General features: G+C 40.1%; 1 protein-coding gene across 1 annotated transcript; it reads left to right on the top strand.

The window, feature by feature from the left end:
- Positions 1 to 674: 674 nt before the first annotated feature.
- PPIL6 (peptidylprolyl isomerase like 6) lies at positions 675 to 19,122 on the top strand. The gene is made up of 8 exons (XM_067546582.1): positions 675 to 758; positions 2,733 to 2,828; positions 6,478 to 6,666; positions 8,449 to 8,511; positions 8,646 to 8,793; positions 10,224 to 10,280; positions 16,194 to 16,329; positions 18,816 to 19,122. The coding sequence occupies exons 1-8, from the start codon at positions 675 to 677 to the stop codon at positions 18,925 to 18,927; spliced, it is 885 nt and encodes a 294-aa protein (XP_067402683.1). The 3' UTR covers positions 18,928 to 19,122.
- Positions 19,123 to 20,092: the final 970 nt, after the last annotated feature.

The raw sequence follows: 20,092 nt of genomic DNA, 5'->3' as shown, positions 1-20,092 counted from the left end.
ATATAAATACTTAAGACAGGTAAATTTTCTTGTGTGACTTCTAAAAGAAGATTTGAATTTAACTGGCCAGATAGCGAAAGGCGGGTGCACATACCCATATAGCCACCTAGCCTCCATAAGTAGGTCTGTTTTAATTATGGATAGAGGTTTTAGAGGGAGGCATCTCTCATGGGGGAAAAAAAAACTAATTCTATTTCTATTGATTTGTTTGTACTTTTCCATTTTCTGTCTGTCTTGCTATTTCTTTTATTTCGTTTTCTGATTGAGTATCCTAGCTGTCTGTGTTGTGCACCTCAGTCACTTTGGCACATTTGAAAACTCCACCCAAAAAGACCACTGCAGGATGCAGTTAAAGATCTAGCAGTGTGTTAATAAAATGTCCAGTGAAAAACCAAATAATCCTTGCCACTCACATAAACAATCTCCACTCCCCGGATGGCACCAGGATATGTATACTGTATGTGCAGGCAGAGTAATTTATCTTTAAGGCTTGTAATACAACTTAGAGTGGCAGAGCACTAGGCCTGTGATTGGAGTTGCTATGGTGAGCAGAATTCTGTTTACACTCCCTCCTCCAGCTGACCTGGAGCTAGGCTGGGCAGCCAGCAGAGCAGCAGCAATCAAAGGAAGAAAAACCAAGAGACTGACCGTGTGTGCGGTGAAGTGAGGGTGCCATGGGTCCCATGCAGTTACAGCAGTTGGAGGTGGTGGGGCTTCTCAAAGAGCCTGTGTTCCACGTGGCAAAGTGTACAGCAGAGGTAACTCCCCGGCCATTGTTGCAGCAGCAGAAGAAAGCAGACAGTTTGAAATTCTTCCTCCCTCTCTCTGCTTCCGATGGGCTCTGGGGACAGGAGATTGCAGAAATAGTGGCCAGCATTATTACTCATTGTTAAAATCAAATACAAAGGAAATTAGGAGAATGTCTGTGTCCTTGATATTTTTAAGAAATTGAGATTTAGAATTTTACATTTTGTTCTTTAGAATTTATAGTTTAATCTCATCTAGGCATTGATAATGTTCCCTTCACTTTGGTAACTGCATAATGGTCAATACAGTGTTTTGTTGTTTAGCATGTGGTACTTTTAGGGTCCTTAAGCTGTTTGTTTTAGAGCATTTATTGCATATTGTGATGCCATACAAGATTTTAAATATAATGAAACATCATCTGACTTGCTCTGCAACCGTAGGCAAGTCACTTAACCTTTCTCTGCACTTCAATTTCCCTATTTGTAAAATGAGTGTAAAATATTTACCTTGCAGGGGTGTTGGGTGACGTAGACCCTGGTCCTTGGTTACATCCAAGGAGCGCATAGGGCAAGTCAGGATGGGAAGCACAAATGTGGCCTGTATGCTACTCTAATCCTAAACAGGCTGGCTGCTAAGCTTGTTCCTCAGCTTTATTTAGAGCAGTCTAAATTACACCGGCTGTCAACGGCCCCAAGGGGCAGATACAGCTGAAGGGAGAAGGTATACTCTGTCCATGTTCCCTTTTTTTCTGGCTATGGACTCTTAATGTGAAAGCAGGGAATGGGGGCTGAGTAGAAGCCCCTGCACTGGGGTGATCCTCCAGTGCCCAGCTACCCTGGCTGTAGGCCCATGATCTGTGTAAAGCACCACAGGATCTTAGCCTTTAATTTATTCATGTTTGTAATACATTTTGAGATTCTTAGATGGAAGGTACTATGGAAATACAAATTATTGTTGTGACAGTGGCAACCAGGCTGAAGAAAGGTCTAGAAAATACACTCCTGGGAACAATTCTGTCCTCCAGGAGATGAGCACAAATGGCCTAACAGGAATGTTCCATATCTAACTTCTACTGTACTAGTCATAAAATAATAGAGGCAACAAGGAGCAGAATTCAGGATCTCCCAAGTTCGAATCCTCTCTGTGCCCCTGACTCACTCTATGGCTTTGGGACTGATCTTGCAAGATGCTAAGAACCTGCAACTTATCAGTTGCTCTAGACCGGGGATTCTCAAAGTTTTTTTGCTGGGACCCCCTTTGAAAATATTTCAGGCTGTGATGACCCCCCACAAAAAAAGTGACACCCCCATGCCATGCCACCCTTACTTCTGCACTATTGCTGGGGGGCTGCCTTCACAGCACCCAGCCAGCAGCCTCTGTTCTCTGGCCACCCAGCTCTGAAGGGCCCTGGCTGTCAGCCATGCACAAGGCTGACAGCCCCAGCATGCATGAAGGCTAACAGCTCGCAACCCCCCCCCCCACCCCCACCCATAATAACCTCACGACCCTTTGAGGGATCCCGACCCCAAGTTTGAGAACCCCTGGTCTAGATAATACTTAGTCCTGCTTTGAGTGCAGGGGACTGGACTAGAAGCCCTTTCCAGTCCTACGCTTCTATGGTTAACAATATTAATTACTGCCTTGGGAGGGCTCTAGACTTCATGGGGATGCTCAGAGATTTGTAACGTCTCTGTGGCAGTTTGCCCATCTATTTACCACTCCCAAATTGAGGTAATGTGAGTATAGCTACTTAATGTTTGGAAAGCAGCAGCTTTTATGTTCTAAAAACCCTAATTTTAAAACAATTTGCATAGACTGATGTAACTGTTGGGAGCTATATTACAGGTGTGAAAGAATTGCCATGAAATAAGCAAACTAAAACATAGCCTCAATCTGTTTGAATAAGAGAATACAAAATGTAATGAGATAATTCTTTTTAATTAAAATGCCTGTAAGTAAATATTTCTTTTATTTTGAAAATCTAGGCTCTGAGGCTGAATTTTCCAACCAAGATTGCAGAGCCTGTAGTGCTTCCCCTGTTAGAATTTGCATGGGATGAATATTTACAAGAGAAAAAAAAGGTGCCTCTTTCTTTTTCAAAGTGAATTATGCTTGAATTAACTAGATTTAGTTCTGATTTATCAAATGAATGCTATCTTCTAATCTATGTAGTAGATAAAGACACAGGGGGTGTTCTATACCTTCTCCAAGTTCTGCTCATGTTACCATTTGTTTGGTGCAGAAACAATAAAATGAGCAGGTATTTTGTTTGGTTTGGGAAGAAAACTAAGGTCAGACTAATCCGAAAGAGGAGGGCAATGGTTTGTCCTTTCCTATGTGGAAACTTTATTTTAAAGATATTTGTAGTGCTTGCAGAAGATATAGCATTGGGCTGCACTAGAAAGCCAAGTCCTGTATTTACAACAATTGCAGAAGCAAGTGCAAACTTCCCCAAATTGCCCCGCCAAGGCACCTGGATCCTAATCTGAAAAGACCACTTCTGTGGTTGAACAGAATAGGCCACCTTGCACATCCATTCAGTTTTGGCATCTCTGCTAAATCTGCCACTAAAAATCCAACTGTATTCAGGGGAGGTCTCTATATCATAGAAACGTAGGGCTAAAAGGGACCTTGAGAAGTCATCAAGTCCAACCCCTGGTGCTGAGGCAAGGCCAAGTAAACTTGGACTATACTTGACAGGTGTTTGTCCAACATGTTGTTATTAAAAGCCTCCAGTGATGGAAATTCCACAATCTCACTTGGAAGCCTCTTTCAGAATTTAGCTACTCTTATAATTAGAAAGTTTTTCCTAATATGTAATCTGAATTTCCCTTGCTTAAGTCCATTACTTCTTGTCTTGCCTTTAATAGATGTGGAGGACAATTGATCAGCATCCTCTTTATAACAACACTTAACATATTCAAAGACTGTTCTCGGGTCCTCCCTCATGCTTTTTTTTTCTAGAGTAAACATACCCTGTTTTTTAACCTTTCCTCGTAGATCAGGTGTTCTAAACCTTTTATCTTTTTTTGTTACTCACCTCTAGACACTCTCCAATTTATCCACATCTTTTCTAAAGTGTGGCGCCCATAACTAGACACAGTATGCTAGCAGTGGCCTCACCAGTGCTGATTTGAGCTGGACAATTACCTCCTGTGTCTTACACATGACACTTCTGTTAACACACCGCAGAATATTAGCCTTTTTTGCAACTGCATCATATTGTTGACTCGTATTCAGTTTGTGATCCACTATAACCCCGAGATGCTTTTCAGCAATACTACCACCTAGTCAGTTATTCCCCATTTTGTAGTTGCGCATTTAATTTTACCTTCCTAAGTGTAGTACTTTGCACTTGTCTTTATTGAATTTAATCTTGTTGATTTCAGACCAATTCTCTAATTTGTTACAGTCATTTTGCATTCTAATCTTGTGCTCCCCAAAGTACTAGCAACCCCTCCAAGTTTGGTGTTGTCCACAGTTTCATAAGCATAGTTTCCACTTCATTATCCAATCACTAATGAAAACATTGAATAGTTCCTGATCCAGGACTGACCTCTGCAGGACTCCACTAGATACATCCCCCCCAGTTTGACAGTGAACCACTAATAACTACCCTTTGATTACCATCTTTCTATCAGTGTGCACCACCTTACAGTAATGTCATCTAGACCACATTTCTCTAATTTTCTTATAAGAATCTTATATAGAACTGTGACAAAAGCCTTACTAAAATCAACATATATCATGTCTATTACTTCTCCCCATCCACTAGGCCAGTAACCTGATCAAAAAAGGAAATTAGGCTGGTTTGGTATGATTTGTTCTTGACAAATCTATGCTAGCTATTCCTTCTATCCCTATTATCCTTTAGCTGCATACAAATTGATTAATAATTTATTCCTGTATCTTTCCAGGTATCAAAGTTAGTCTGACTGGTCTACAATGCGCCAGCTCCACTTTGTTCCCCTTTTTAAAGATAGATACTGTGTTTGCCCTTCTCCAGTGCCCAGAGACCTTACCTGTCCTCTGAGTTAACAAATATAATTGCTAACATTCCAAGATTGCTTCAGCTAGTACCTTTAAGTATCCTGGGTTGAATTTCATCATGCCCTGATGACCTGAATAAATCTAATTTATCTAAATATTCTCTAGCCTGTTCTTCCGCAATTTTGGCTTATGTTCCATCCCTCTTGTAATTAATATTAATTATGTTTAGTATCTGGTCACTATTTATCTTTTTAGTGGAGATTGAAGCAAAATACACATTAAACATCTCAGCCTTATTGATGTCATCCGTTCTTAGCTCTCCTTCCCTGCTAGATAGAGGACCTACTCTATTCTGAACTCTGCATACTGTTACTAATCTAGCCCTTCTTTGAATTGGAATTTTTACAACAAATAAGTATTCTGAAGACTTTTCATTGAAATTAAGACTTCAGAAGTCATGTAGGCCGCACTTAGTACTGTAGTGATGCTAATTTGCTATATATGGAAGCTTAGGGCCAAATTCAGCCTTGGCATAGGTGAAAAGCATTAGAGTGAAGACAATTGAATTGTGCCTGCTTTCACCAGGACTGAATTTACCCTACATCCTTCCTAGCTAAGTTTGTTCTTGCCCTCTAGTATGTTTCACTATCATAATCTAATGACTTGTGTGAAAAGTGAATGCTTGGGTATTTAGGGAATTTTTTCTCCATATTAATTTATCACGAATCTCTGAGTTAATTCCTGTAAGACAGTTAATTTTGAAAGATAAAAAAGCCCCCATGAATATAATGTTTGTTCTTTTTAATAATCTTTGCTATGCTAAATCCTAAAAAAATTAATGAAAAATCTGACTTGCCTAATAGGATCCTTACATATATCTACCATAAAGATGTTTGCTCCAATGGCCAACAAAAATGGCTCCATCATTATTGTTGCCTCCTGGCGTGCCGCATGCTAACTCGCCACATAGACTAGCCCAAACTAGGCCCTGTCTATGCTGAGTTTTCTGAGTACATCTCTCATCATTGCTGTGGCACTGAAGCAGATAATGGGGGAGTATTAGTGTAGACCAGCTACCAGTGTTTTTATTGCCTATGGTCTAGGCCTGCTCGGTTAAAAATGCCAGAAGTTGCTTTATACTAGTGCTCCCACCATTACTACTGATGAAGTTGCATAAGTGTTAAAGCAATGGTCGGAGAATCTCAACAAAAGAAACAGTATAATTACAGTATAATTTGAGCCTTCAAGATTCAAAAATTACCTATGTGTGTGCTGAAATGTTGGTTAGAGTCCTTGCTTCCCTTGGGGGGAATCCTTATAGATAACTATAGAGTTACACCTCATTTGGTGAATGAGTTTTGTCAAAGCAAGCCTCCAAGTTGGCCCAAAAGTGGAACCAGAATAATTGTTTTTTAAGCTCATGTTCTCTTATAATATAACAGGATTCTGGAAAACCTTCTATAACTTTAGGACATTTATTCTTGACAATTTCAGGAGAAGTTGCTAAATACTGTTGTAGGATTCCTATGTTTTATTTTTCATGGTGGTATTCTTAGAGGAACTGGAGTTGGGAAGGGAAAGCATAAACACCTAACAAATAACATGAGAAAAATAAATCCATCTAACTAGGTATTTATACCACATTCATCAGCATGGAATCTGAGCATGTATTACTGACTGCTTCTGCACTACATCCAAAGTGTAATTCCTGCAGGTTTTCATTTTTTCTTCTAAATTCAGGAACTGAGAGGCGAAACATGGGAGTATCCCTCCAGCGTGATGTGTTTTATTAATGGCCAACTGCTGGGAAGTGAAAAAGAACTGCTCACTTGGGCTTATGAAAAGTGGAACTATCAAGATTTTAAACCTGTGGCACTTTACCAAGCTATTACTGAGGATTTTTGCACCAAATACATGCAAAACAGCCAGGCAGGTTACAAAGGTTTCTAAAAAGAAATTGTAGGGTTTGTTACCAGTTACATACTATCTAACTGTAATTATTTTATGTGACTTATTTGTTTGTTTACTTGTTTTTTGGGGGGAGATAGCAGGGATTGATACTTTCGAGACATGACTTCTTAGATCCCTCCATATAAATCTGCAGTATGATTGTCAACCAGTTTTTGATTTCTTGACCGTAGATTTCCAGTGAAGTTCATGCTGCTGTTTTCCTAAAGGACTTTTGGTGAAATACACTGACTAGTGATCTTGAGCAGAGGACTAATCAGAGTGCTCTCTTCCCTGCCTCATGTTTACTGGGCAAAAAGGCAAACCCAACAAGGAATGAAAGGAGACAGCTGCACTTTAGTCCCTAGTTCCTCTCCTCCCTACCACCACAACATGGGAGGTGCAGCAAGGAGGAATAATCCCTGGAATTCCACTACAGGGATGGAAAAGAAGAGGTGTTTCCACACTCAGGGAATAGAGAAAGGAGGGAACGGAGATGGGGAGGTGGGAGATTTTGTTTCTCCCAACAGCCAAGAGGGGAGGGAAATTGTGGAAAGCCTTCTCATCCTAGAAGCCAGGAAGAAGAGGAACAAGAGAGTATCCCCTCTCAGCAGCCAGGGAATATAGACAGACTAGAGATAAATTGTTTGTATTTATAGTTTCTGCTCAGAAATGCCAAAGAAAGAGATGTTCTTGTGAAATTTCAACCAGGACCAGAATTGGAAGTGCTACAAATTTCATGAGTAAACCTGTTCTCTTGAGATTTTCAGCCCAGTTTTCTAGACTCAGTATGTCTATACAGCAGCTGGGAGCGAGTCTCCCAGTCGGGTTAGACAGACTCATGCTAGCAGGGCTTAAGCTAGCGGGCTAAAAATTGCAGCTCAGGCTCTCAAGCCCACACAAGTCCCTAAGTGTGGCAGCCAAAACTCCAACCTGAGACGCAAGGTCCATATTGATATTTTTAGTGAACTAACTCAAGCCCCACTAGTGTGAGTCTGTCTGTCAGGGCTGGAAGGCTTGCTCCCAGCTGCTGTGTAGACATGTCCTCAAGGGGTGAAATCCTGGCTCCATCAAAGTCAGTGGCAAAAACTGACTTCAGTAGGGCTGTGGTTTCACCCAGATAAGTTTCAGATAAGCAACTGAACTTTTGGATGATTTTCCGAATACTGTGATGTTTAATTAACAGCTTAATTTTTGTGAATATTACTGGAAAACCGAATTCAGTTGTCATACAATTTTTTTAAAAGTCTTTTTCCCATCAGAGATAAATTTATCCATGAAAAATAGTGAATTAAATTTGCTTCTTGATGACTGGAATTTAATTTTTTACCTCCTTATACCTAACCAGTGATCAGCCATACAGCAAAGTGATTCCATTTGGTATAGCAATCGGTTATACTATGGATCAATTGGTTGTGATTTGACATGGGCTTCAGTGAACCTGTACCTGCTTACTCCAGTGATAAAATGGGCCCAGCCTGATGTCTCCCAGTGCAGTATAATGGTGTTTTTTGTCCAAGAATGACATGAAACTTGCTGAATATTTTTTTTCAACAAAATACTATATTGTATAGCTAATATTTTATTATTTCTAAAACCTGTTTTTGGTACCTAATTATGGGTCTGTTTTAGATGTTCATTATAAAAAGAAACCTGTGACCATTGCACTGAGCAGCTAAACTGTGTCTTGCATCCAAATAGTGAACACTTAGAAGATATTTGACTCTCCTTTTTTCACTGGATTTGTTCTCCTGATTTAAACAGCATGTATTTGTGTACTTGGACATAGCTATTCAAGAGCAGCCCACGGGCACCTTGTTATTTGAGGTAAGTTACAGAAGAAAAGAACAAAATCAGGCCCTGTCCTGTAGCCCTTACTCTCAAGAGAAAGGGCTGCAGGATCTGACCTTTTGAAGTTAATTACAAACTTCACACCATCATTTTTTTCCTCCATTTTGCAGCTCTATTCTGATATGTGCCCCAAAACCTGTGAGAATTTTCGTTCTTTGTGTACAGGAGAAGCAGGAACCTCTCGCAGTGGTCTGGCGCTGACTTATAAAGAGTCAATTTTTCATCGATTAGTAAAAAATGGTTGGATACAAGGAGGAGGTGGGTTTTAAAATGTCTTCAGTAAATCTGGTATAACTCAGATTTTGGACGGAATGATCAGCAGGAAAAATAAATTATTCATCCTACAAAATAAAGCTGAACTTAGAGATGTAACCAATTTGTGATGGACAAGGTTTTCACTGAGGTGCATATATAACACAAAGCACAGTCTTCTTTCTTGGTGATCTTGTTCCCTAATTATAGGCAAAACATGGATAAGAAATCGGTAGTCCATATTACTTATTTTTTATGAGCCAAAGTTTTTCATAAGGCTCTTTGGCAAGAAATTAACGGAAACATTTAAACACTGACAAAATCCATAAGAATTATGTGTTTTATATAGATATTACCTTGCAGAAGCATTTAGCCAGTCATAGGTATCCGAAGGTTTTGGTGACATGGAGCATAGGTGAACATCAGGATTGTGCATGAAAAGTGTCATTATGGATCTAGGAGAATAGCATAATAAATTGTTAGTAATACAAGAAAATAGACCATCTCAGTAAAAGTGAACTTAGGTATGTTTGAAGAGATTTCCTTCATTTCTTCCTCTCCGCTTCTCTTCTTTCACTTTCCTGCATCTCTTCTCTGTTTTTCTTGTAGTTTATTTAATACCATTTTAAGATCAGATTTCCAAGACATCCTTTTTGCTTTCCCCAACTAACTCCTTTGGTAGAGATACATACGTAGTCCAGAAGAGCAACTTAAAATAAGTGGCTTACTTCTGAGGAGAATTTCCTTTTACCTGACTGGCATATAGAAGAGTTTAAATAAACTAATACAAACTGTTTTTGTTTTGTTTTCCCAAACTCCTTTAATAGTGTTTTTATATGTTTCCTATACTTGTCAGCTTTGTTTAATGGCTTGGAGTTTACAAAGGCTTGCTGGCCCTGACTGTATTATCACATCCTTATTTTCATCATCCCCTATTCTAAACAAAGGTAATTGTTTATGGATACAGGGCATATTTGCTGTGGTGCATTTTCATAAACTGGAGTGTGTTCCTTAAGACTAGTACCTCAGTCCAGCAACATTCTTGAAGTATGTTACTAAACATGGGAAACTAGATAAACAGATACTTGTATTAACATAACAGCAGAAAGGTATTTACATGTATACTTTTTATTATATATATGGAGTAGTTATTTCTGGAGACACCATCTCATCGAGTGAGATTAATTGATTCTGCAATTCCATTAAGGTCCCAATCCTGCAGTTAATAGCATACAGGCAGACTGCTGCATCTGTGTGGAGACCACTGACTTCAAACAAGGCTCCATGCAGGTGCAGCAGTCCACCCGCACATTATCAAATGCAGGATCAGGACCCAAGTCTTTGGCCTCAGCTGAAACTGCCCAATGACAGTGCCAGTTAATGCCAGTGGTGAACATTTGTATTAACATTTGTCACTTTTGTCTAATTATATACAGACATAACAGCTGGAAGAGGAGACGGTGGTGAGTCAATTTATGGACCCACTTTTGAAGGTATATTTAAATTTTCTTAATCTTACCATGTTTAAACCACATTTCAGGTAAATAACTGGATTTTCCACTGGAGTGTTGTCAGGTTTCGTTAGCTTTTGCCTTCATTTTCATGACTTACATCTCAACTGTGGTTTCAGACTTTCTCATATCAGTGAGAATTCTTCTCTATTTGTTGTTAACATAGTTCTCATGGCAGACTGGTTTAATGGGTTGATTTTCTGATTTGTAATCCTGGTTCTGCCACTAACTCACTATATGGCTTTCATTTTCACCTGTCTGTGTCCATTTCCTCCAACTGTAAAATAAGTATCATACTTACCAACCTACCTCAGGAATGTTACGAACATTAATGTTTGTAAAAAAGCTTTGAACATTTGAAGCACTACATAATGGGTAAGCGTTAAGTATAGTGCTATGCTTCCACTGATACCACATATTCATTTGTGATGATTTTAAGAGTGGCTAGGCCTGTGAGCCACCTTGTTACCCCTCTGCCTCCAGCGAGAGGAAGTCTTGCTGGTGCTTAACTGGGTGCCAGCTCCTTGACACCACCAGTCTGTTAGCCACCCAAACAATCTCCTCAGGGCAGCACTAGCTCTTACTTTGCCTTGCAGATTAGCAACAGATGCACCCCAGGCTCCAAGCCCTTTGAAGCATTCCCCTGTAGCGTTCAGGCCCCTTATTGACTGAACAGTCACATAATACTAGGTCTGCTATCTCCAAGGGTGCTCTGTACATGCCAGCTTGCATGATTCAACTCAGGATCAGCTCTTTGTACAATGCTACAGCACTGAGATATGTTTATAGTGAAAACAATCATAAATTTATTATCAAAGACTAAGATATAAGAGATAGTGATTCAGAATAATGAAAATACAAAGATTACATATAAACCAAAATCAATGCATGCTTTTTAGAGACTAAGCTTAACAGGCTAACTTCCTGTCTAAAGCAGTCTTACCTCACCCAAAGCCTTTTTCAGCATTTCCAACCAAGGCAGGTTGGGATCCCGTTTTCATGAATGTAAACGTGCTGTCTGTTTATTTCCAAAGTGCAGGATAAAGGGGATGTCTCTTTGCCTTCTGCGTATGTACCCAAAGTTCATGGTCTGTTCTCAGTGGCAATAGAACCCCTGTCTCTTGTTTTTTCTGTTGATTTCACATCTTCTGTTACTTTGTATGTAAGTGACTCCCCACTGTGTTACTTACATTATTTTATTTGCAGACCAACCGATACAGGTGAATGAACATTCTTTGTCTGGCAGAAACCTGTTTGTCAGTCCTGCCTTAACACAGACTGTAGGAACATATTTTTACTATACGTACATAATTTTTAAAATAGAATCTGTACATACATTTGAAGACAATATCCACAACCAATGGGACCTGGCTTTCGTTTAAGACCTCACATGATTTTATTCATGGATAAATACTATGAAAGAGGGGCGCTAGGTGTAGTGAGTTTGTCAAACCTGTTAGGAGTTGCTGCTATAGAACAGCTAATCGTTTGCCAGGTGGCAGCAATGGGCCTCTGTGTCACATCATTATACTGGGATGGTTTAAATATGCTGAAATTAATGGAAGTTACTTGATTTTCACTCTGAGAAAACTGGAATCAGGCAGCTTTAGAGTCTTAAGACCAGATTTTGATCTCATTTATACAGCATTATTACTCCCCTGACGTTGTGGAGTTACCCCTGATTTACACTAGAGTGAAATCAGAGCCAGACCTTTAGTCTCTCCGCTTTAACTGTGAGAGTCTAGAATTACCAAACAGGAGCTACATATCATAATATTAAACCAGAGATGGCAACCCCTATTATCATAAAAAGTAATAAAAAGAATAATAAAATAATTGTCATGGAAGAACAATATTTTAAAAAACAACTCAAATATACAGTCAAAGCAGCAATTTAAAGGGGGGAAGGTCTGTTTAGATTATCTATTAGCCAAAAGGATATTTTATGACAGTTAAAGCCGGCTGGGAACTAGTCTGTATCTCTTACATAAAGCATCCTTACTGCCAGTGTTGTAAATTATATCACATTTCAGCAGACTGGCCATCAGCCACCAGTTAGTTCAGAACTGCCAAGTATAACTGCATGCAGTGTAGTTGCAGCCGTGTTGGTCTCAGGATATTAGAGAGACAAGGTGGATGAGATAATATCTTTTATTGGACCAAATTCTGTTGGTGAGAGACACAAACTATCAAGCCATACAGAGCTCTTCTTGAGGTCAGACCAATAAAAGAAATTGCCTCACCCGCCACGTGTAACTGCAATCTTTATTTTCAAAGACAGTTAAGCACTCAGTGATAAGAAGTGATTCATATCTTGAGACTGCAGGCCTAAGCAAAAGGGCCAAAGTTTCCTTTAAACTATATCCAGGTCATTGGACTGTTTTTGAGGAACAGCTGAATTACTCCCGGAGTACTGCTTTGCTGAAAAGTAGCACAGACATGCAGAAAAGGAACTTTCAAGTCATTGAAAATTAAACGTGATTCCCACAAAGCCTGCAAACTTTTCTCAGAGTCCCCGTGACTTTCCTTCAGGCAGCACTGCACATTGACTACCAAAATCGAGGCAAGAAAAAGTCAGGGAATGGCCTGTCCTCCCTCCAACATCTCACACACCTGGAGTAGTGTGAATTATAGACCCTTATAACACAGGATTCTCAGCAAAAAGGTAACCAGTTATGGGAAACAATCACTGGAACGATCCATCAGGTTTATAGCCTACATCAATGGAAACCAAAACATTTAATAACATTCTAGAAATCTTCATCTGATTCCTCTTCCCTCCACAGTGCATAAATAGCTTATACAAATTATATTGGAACATTACCAGCTGTACACCTGCTACTCTTTATATGTTCTATTTCAATGCACCCACTCCAGAGCTGTTCTGGGAACTGTGGGCTCTCACACTGGCAGGAACAATCTGTGCAATCCTAAAACAAAAATCTGTGTGCACTGGGCAGCCCCGGGGGAGATTGTGCCTGCCTCAGGCACAACCTCTAAGGCTCCTGGACTGGTGCAGCTCCACACTGCTCGGTGCAGGACTGTGGCATAAATGCCACAATCTAGTCCTTAATATTTTATAATGCTTTACATGTACAACATGCTGTACTAATCTTAATTAATCCTCACAACATCACTGTAAAATAAGCAGTATGCGTTCCATTTTACAGATGGGAAAACTAAGGCTGAGGAGAAGTGACTTAACTCAAGGCCACACAGCAAGACAGTGGCACAGTCAGGATTAGAATTTAAGGATTTAGTGACTCACAACTTTGTGCTTGTTCCTTCAGACAAACCCAGTACCTATCATTTATTATCCTGGAGAGAAGCTTGTCTTTTATCACTCTTGTAACTCTAGTTTGTGGAGGCAGTAGATGTTCTAGAATTAGGAAAATAATTTAATTTTAAGATAGACTTAATTTGAGTTCTGTCAACCCTATAATTGTCCGATAAGGAATTGTATTACGCTATTTCACACACCACAAATACCGATTCTTCGAAAGAGAAGATTGTCCATATTGAACCCTCTTTTCAAATTAAACGTTAATTATTTTTTCAGTCCTTTATAAAGGTGCTCACTCAGATATGGAATTTTTATGTGATGATTATATTGCTTTCCTACTGCTTGTCCACCAAACTATTTACAGAGATGTTTTTGTTGTCTGAGAACAGTGACAGATGCCACTCTCAGATGTTAAGATTCTATGAATGTCCACATTTGACAAAAATACATTCACTGCAATATTCTGTGAAATTAATGGATATTTCTACATTTCCCTCTAATAAGATCAAATTACTGAGGTGTAATTACAGAGAACCATTTGGACTGAAGTATCATTTTCTAATACAAAGAAGCCTAATCCAAAATTAGACTGCTGAAGTCATTACTGCAATTCACAAAACATTATCATAGGAGCAATTACTTCAGTTAGAATTTAATTGCCATTTTTCATAATTAGTTTGGGACAACAGCCCTCAGATAGAATCAGAATGACCAAAGATGGGAGGAGAATAATAAAATCCCTTCTGACATCTTAAATCCAAATTTCCATCATTCCTTTTGAGTTTGTGGAGAGTTCTCCTTGGGTTCTTGCTTGCACAGTGTGTCAGATCAGCTGCCAAGCAGCAAAGGGGCTTAGAAATGTTAGCTCTGGTTCAATTCCTCCACTCACTTGACCTTAGATTCACTTTCAATGCGGTCTTCCCTTGCAGCTACTCCATTGCTGATCTCCCTATTGCTGAATCCCCTCTTTGAAAATCATCGTTCTCATCATCCCCCAGCCCCCAAGTACATCTCACATTCCGTGTGTGACCTCCCATCCACCAACATTGATTCTCTGATGCATTCCACCCTCTCTCTTTCCCTCACTGCCCTCTCCCTCTCTCTCCTCAGCTGACTCAATAGTGTTCACCCAACAACTCTTCTCTTTCGCACTCTATTCCTTTGGCTCCCTCACCTCCAAAACGTGTCTTACACCTTGCATCCATTTACTCTTCTCTTGCACCATGAAATGCTTCTGGAGAAAGCCCAGGGACCACTCAGACGTCCTTAATTAAAAATCTGTTCTCCCTTTGAGTGCCATGATTGTACTTGTTAAACAACTCTCCATCTTCTCCCTCATAATCTGTCATCCTTCCAAAGTCCTGCTGCAAATATCATCTAAATTACCTGTCCCTCCAGCCATGTCCTACCACTCAACTAATCCCCTCACCTTCCACAACCGTCCTAAGCTCCTTGTCCTGGTCTTCAAGTCCCTGCATAAGCCCCTGCCTGCCTTTCTGCTCTGTTAGCTCTTCCTCTCCCCACCCCTGCTGTAACTCCCTTGACTTCAGTTTGCTTTTTCTATGCTCTTGTTAACTCTCCGTATGCAGCAAACAGCACTGAGCAAGTCTTGTAGATAAACATGCCAGTTACTGTAAGCTGTTCTGATAAAGTGACTTCTATTTTGTATGGGTTAGTTAATTGTGTTTAAGCATGACATTGTGAAATGTATATTGTGGTGAGGAAAGTAAGCTCTCTGTGACAGTGGCTGCACTGGATTTTTGGATTTTCTGTGATCACTGCAGGTAACACTGAGAAGAGGCAGAGAGAATATTGTAGCACTGGGTCCCCTCTTTTCTTTGCACCCTCACCTCTGTCTAATGCCAAAGGCAGCAACTGCAGTAAATCCAGTGAAATCCAGTGTTGTACATGACAGAACTTGGTGTTCCCTAAAAATAAGCACTGGAGGTTAATATGGAGGGTCCAGTGTCCAGTTGTTAGAATGAGAATCTTGGTCAACAGTTCTGGGTTCTACTTTTGGTTCTGCCATTGACTTACTGTCTGACTCAGGACAAGTCATTTATGGCACAGAACTATGGGTACTCCGCACCAGTGAAAATAAGGCTATCCACTTCTCAGTGCCTCAGTTTCCTCATCCATAAAATAGGAATAATACTAAGCAGCCTCAGAGGACTATTTCTTAAGTGCTCTGAGATCCTCAGATAAAAGGTGCTATAGAAGAGTTGTTGTAATACCCCAAAATGTCTGTGACATTTTCGCAATTATATTTTGAATATTTATCACTAGGGGATTTTTTTTTTTCCAGAATGATAACCCAACATTATTTCTAAACCTCTTTCTAGGAAGCAGAATCCAGTGATCCAGAATCAAAGGAAGCTCTAATCCCCTTCATTTCCAGTCTCTAACTTGGGGGCAGGTTGGAGGGAGACCTGCAAAAAGGCTCCCATTTTATATAATAGGAAAGAAAGTAATGAGAATGTGGGAGAGGGAGAAGGAAGCAAGAGGTGAGAAAGGGGTTGTAGAAGAGGAGGGGCTGTAGCAGTTGCAACAGTGAGTAAGAGTGGAAGGAGACAAATTAAAGCTATGATAATTTATTATTGTAAACTTTCTAGATGAAAACTTTTCCATTCCTCACAACAAAAAAGGGATTCTTGGGATGGCCAACAAGGGACGTCACAGCAATGGGTCACAATTCTATATCACACTACAGCCAGCTCCCTATATGGATAAAAAATATGTGGCTTTTGGGTATGTATACTACAGATATGTAATTTTAAAATGTTTTAAAAATACTCCTAGTTTATCTAAGGCACCATTGCTCAAGAGTGAGATTCTGTACTGCATCTCTGAGAGGCACAGCACAGAACTCATAGCTCAGGGGTGGAGGATGTAAGCCACCTTTGCACTCGAAAGCTGCATCCACACTAAAGGGCTTTGTTGTACAGCATACTGTATGGTTATACTGGCAAAGTGCTCCTAATGTAGATCTTGCTGAAGATTCAGGAGTCTTCTAGGGTAGTATGCTGCAGCCAAGGATTGTAAAGATGTCCTGGGAAGATAGCTTATAGCTGCCTTTGCACTGCTTGCGCCAGGAGAATCCCTCCCCAGCCAGAGCCAGGAGTGAAATCCTGGCCCCACTGAACACAATGGCAAAACTCCCAGTGAATTCACTGGAGACAGGATTTCACGTTGGGGCTTTTAAGGCCCCTTTACACAGCTAGTGGCACCCAGCATAAAGGGACAGAGGGTGGGGGGTGTGAGACTCACTCCAGGCTGGTTATCATCTAACACATCATAGAAGAAGGTAGCATTTCAAAAGTAAAAATAAAAGCCTACCAATATAACATGCAGAAAGGTTTCTAACTGGATGTATTTAAATCAGTGCCATCTGACTTTAATTCTACACTGTACCCTGGAACCTCTTGTTGTATTACCAGAAACTCCCTATTGTAAAAGCACAGGAAATTTCAAGCACTGGTCTCATAACGTCGCCCAGCATATAAACATACTAGGAGCTTCATCCTGCAAGGGCAAAGAGTGGCCACAAGGTGTCAAGAGGGCAGTTCAGCACTGTTTGGTGTTACCATGCTATAAACTGGTATGTCACTCCTAACACCTTGGCCTTCCACAGGGTACGGAACAGTGTTCCACAGCAGCAATAGAAACTTTTACATTAACATGGCTGCTGAACACCTCATTAGCATGTTCTGGACTCAAGTTCCACATCAGTGATTCATTCCAGCATGTCCTTCCGCCTCCCCCCCACACACACACCTGTGACAAAGATGATATTGTGCAGAGTTCTCTACATGTATTACTAGCAAACCTGTATGTGCACAGCTTAATATGAGGGCTTATAAGATTGAGCCCTACTTATTGCAGCTCAGGACACTTTAGAAGTAAAATGATTGCAAATTGTTGTCTTGTTTTCATGATTCAATTTATTAACAGTAAGAAGAAAACTGACTTAGGACTTCAAAAACAATGTGTGTGTCTCACACCGAAGCGTTTTAATTAAATGCAGAACAGTTTCTGACAATATTCCTCTTGACCTTTTTCTTCTTGAAGTGGAAGGATATTAGATGTCATGGGCACTTGCAGCCACAAAATTCTTGAAAGATGTCTACATGCTGCAACATTTATTGCTTTGAATATTTACAGCTACAGATACATCAAATTGTAGCATTTTCTATCTCTTAAAATGCAAAATAGAGGGATATTTTCAGAGCAAACAGCTAGAATGTTAGTTTACTGTGAAGAACAATCTTATAAAGAAAAGAACATATGATACGTGAACTCTTTATTTTAAGAGACCTTCAAATTGTTGTTGATGTATTTTCCTGATTCTCTACCCATGTTTCCTCTATACATGTTGTGACAGGGGCTACCGGAGGGTAGAAGGACGCTATGTTAGCCCAAGAATGACCAAGGTCCTGTTCCCCTAGCAGCTGCCCAAGGTTTCCTTCAGGCTGATTAGGGCCAGCTGAGGCCAGGGTCAGCTGAGACCAATTAGGGTCAGCTGAGGCCAGGGTCAGCTGAGACCAATTAGGGGCTGCCTGGGAACAGATAAAAGCTCCCTGCCACGCAGACAGGGTGCTCTTGGAGTTTTGGAGAATGAGAACTGCAAGTGGCAGGAGCTAGAGAAAAGCAGGGGTTTGCCTGTTGGAGTGGCTGCTTAGCCCCAATGAAAACCAGGGTATGGAAGCAGCCCAGAGAGAAGACTTACATGGTGCCTTATAGCAGCAGCCAGCCACTGCAGTCAGCCAGGGTCTCTGGGCTAGTGTCCGAAGAAGAGGGCGGGCTCGGATACCCCCTACCCCAACCGCCCCTGGACCAACCAGATAGCCTCCCCCTATCCTGGAGGGTTTTTTTTTCCCCTCTCCCCCACCTTAGAACCTAAGGTCCCGAGGGCACTGCAAAGGCCTACGAAGGCCTGAAGGAAGACAGGGCAGAAGCGAGACGGCCGCCATCTTAAGACTGGTGGGAACCCCGGGTGGCCATTTTGTACCCACCACCCTGAAAAAGCGCTCGGCCCACGGGAGCACGAAGGCCACCCTACCACAATATGTATAGTCCTACATTTTTGTTACAAATTATGTTAAATGTTCATAATCTATTGGAAAATGAATACCATGGAACTTAAATTGTCAAATAGATTACTAAAACTTTATGGTAGTGATCAGATAATCATAATTTTACTGACTTTTTATATATAATTTCCCCCCTTACTTTAGACAGCTGATTGAAGGTACAGAAGTTCTTCAGAAATTGGAAGATGTATCTACGTACAATGAAAGGCCTATAGTAGAATGTAAAATTATTAACTGTGGTGTTCTTGTGCCTTGATTACAAGCCAATTTCCCTTCCTACTGTAATGTATAACAATGTATATGTTTTCTGATCAGCCTTTTATAGATTTTGAAGGCTTTTTTAAAAAAAAGTCAAAAATAACATTTTTTACACATGTAAACTTTTTGGCTTGATATTTTTTCATTCTAAACATGTTCATGGCTTAAGTCAAATTCTTATATGAGTATACTAATGGGCTTGGCAATTTAACTTGATGCCATTATATAGCTATACAAATTATTGTGTTAATATGGCTGTCTAGTGACAGATTACATTACTGTAGGCTGCACTATAAATAATTTGATGAGGTAGAACAGCAATTAGCACTACTTCATAAATGAATTAATTGATTGTGATGAATGGACACAGTTATTTACCTTTGACCCAATTCCATTCTTGAGTCACTCTGTTGTACCTTATTCCACTGGTAGTTATATTATAATCAGTACTTGTGGGGTAAGGTACAACTCAACATAAGGGTGGTGAAACTGGGTGCTCTCTGAATATCAGAGGTCTGATCTCGCTCACAGCAGCGTAAACCAAGAGTAACTCCACTGAAGTCCATGGAGCTACATCAAAGTAAAACCAGTGTACATAAAATTAGACCCAGGCCCTAGACATATATTTAATTATTTTGTTTACAGATTGTATCAAATCATTAAGATATTTGGACCTGACTGAACAAATTAAATTTTAAATTACTCCAAAACAGGAAATTATAAACTATACCCTATTCTCCAAAAAATACATGAGATTTTGCAAAGTGAACAGCAGTCAGTAGATGTGGTTTCAATGAATGTAGAAGTTCCACATAAAGAAGTCAATGTTTACCTAAAAGCACCCGCATTTGTGACTCATTAAGACTAAACACACAACTCATTGCCAACTGCCATAGTAGTAATTTCTGAGATGAAAGATCTCTCATATGCATAGCACAGAAATAGTGACAGCAGATGGTTTCGGCAGAAGTTAGCAAATGGATGGCAAGAATGTGGAAACTGCATGGAAAATGAAAAAGTGGCTAAGACTCCCAAGAGAGAGAGTCCATAACAATTAAAAATCTCTCTAACATGTCTGCAACTGGCAAAGGAGTCTTTGAAGTTTTGCATTACCTTTCTGTGTAAAGCACTCTGAAATTTATAGATGAAAAGTTCTAAGAGCT

Source organism: Emydura macquarii, unplaced genomic scaffold (assembly GCF_026122565.2).
Source record: "Emydura macquarii macquarii isolate MOO-44397 ecotype Brisbane River unplaced genomic scaffold, CSIRO-AGI_Emac_v2 contig_1146, whole genome shotgun sequence".
NCBI lineage: Eukaryota > Metazoa > Chordata > Testudines > Chelidae > Emydura > Emydura macquarii.
The sequence above is the reverse complement of the archived record's forward strand: the minus strand, read 5'-3'. Positions and strand labels throughout refer to the sequence as shown.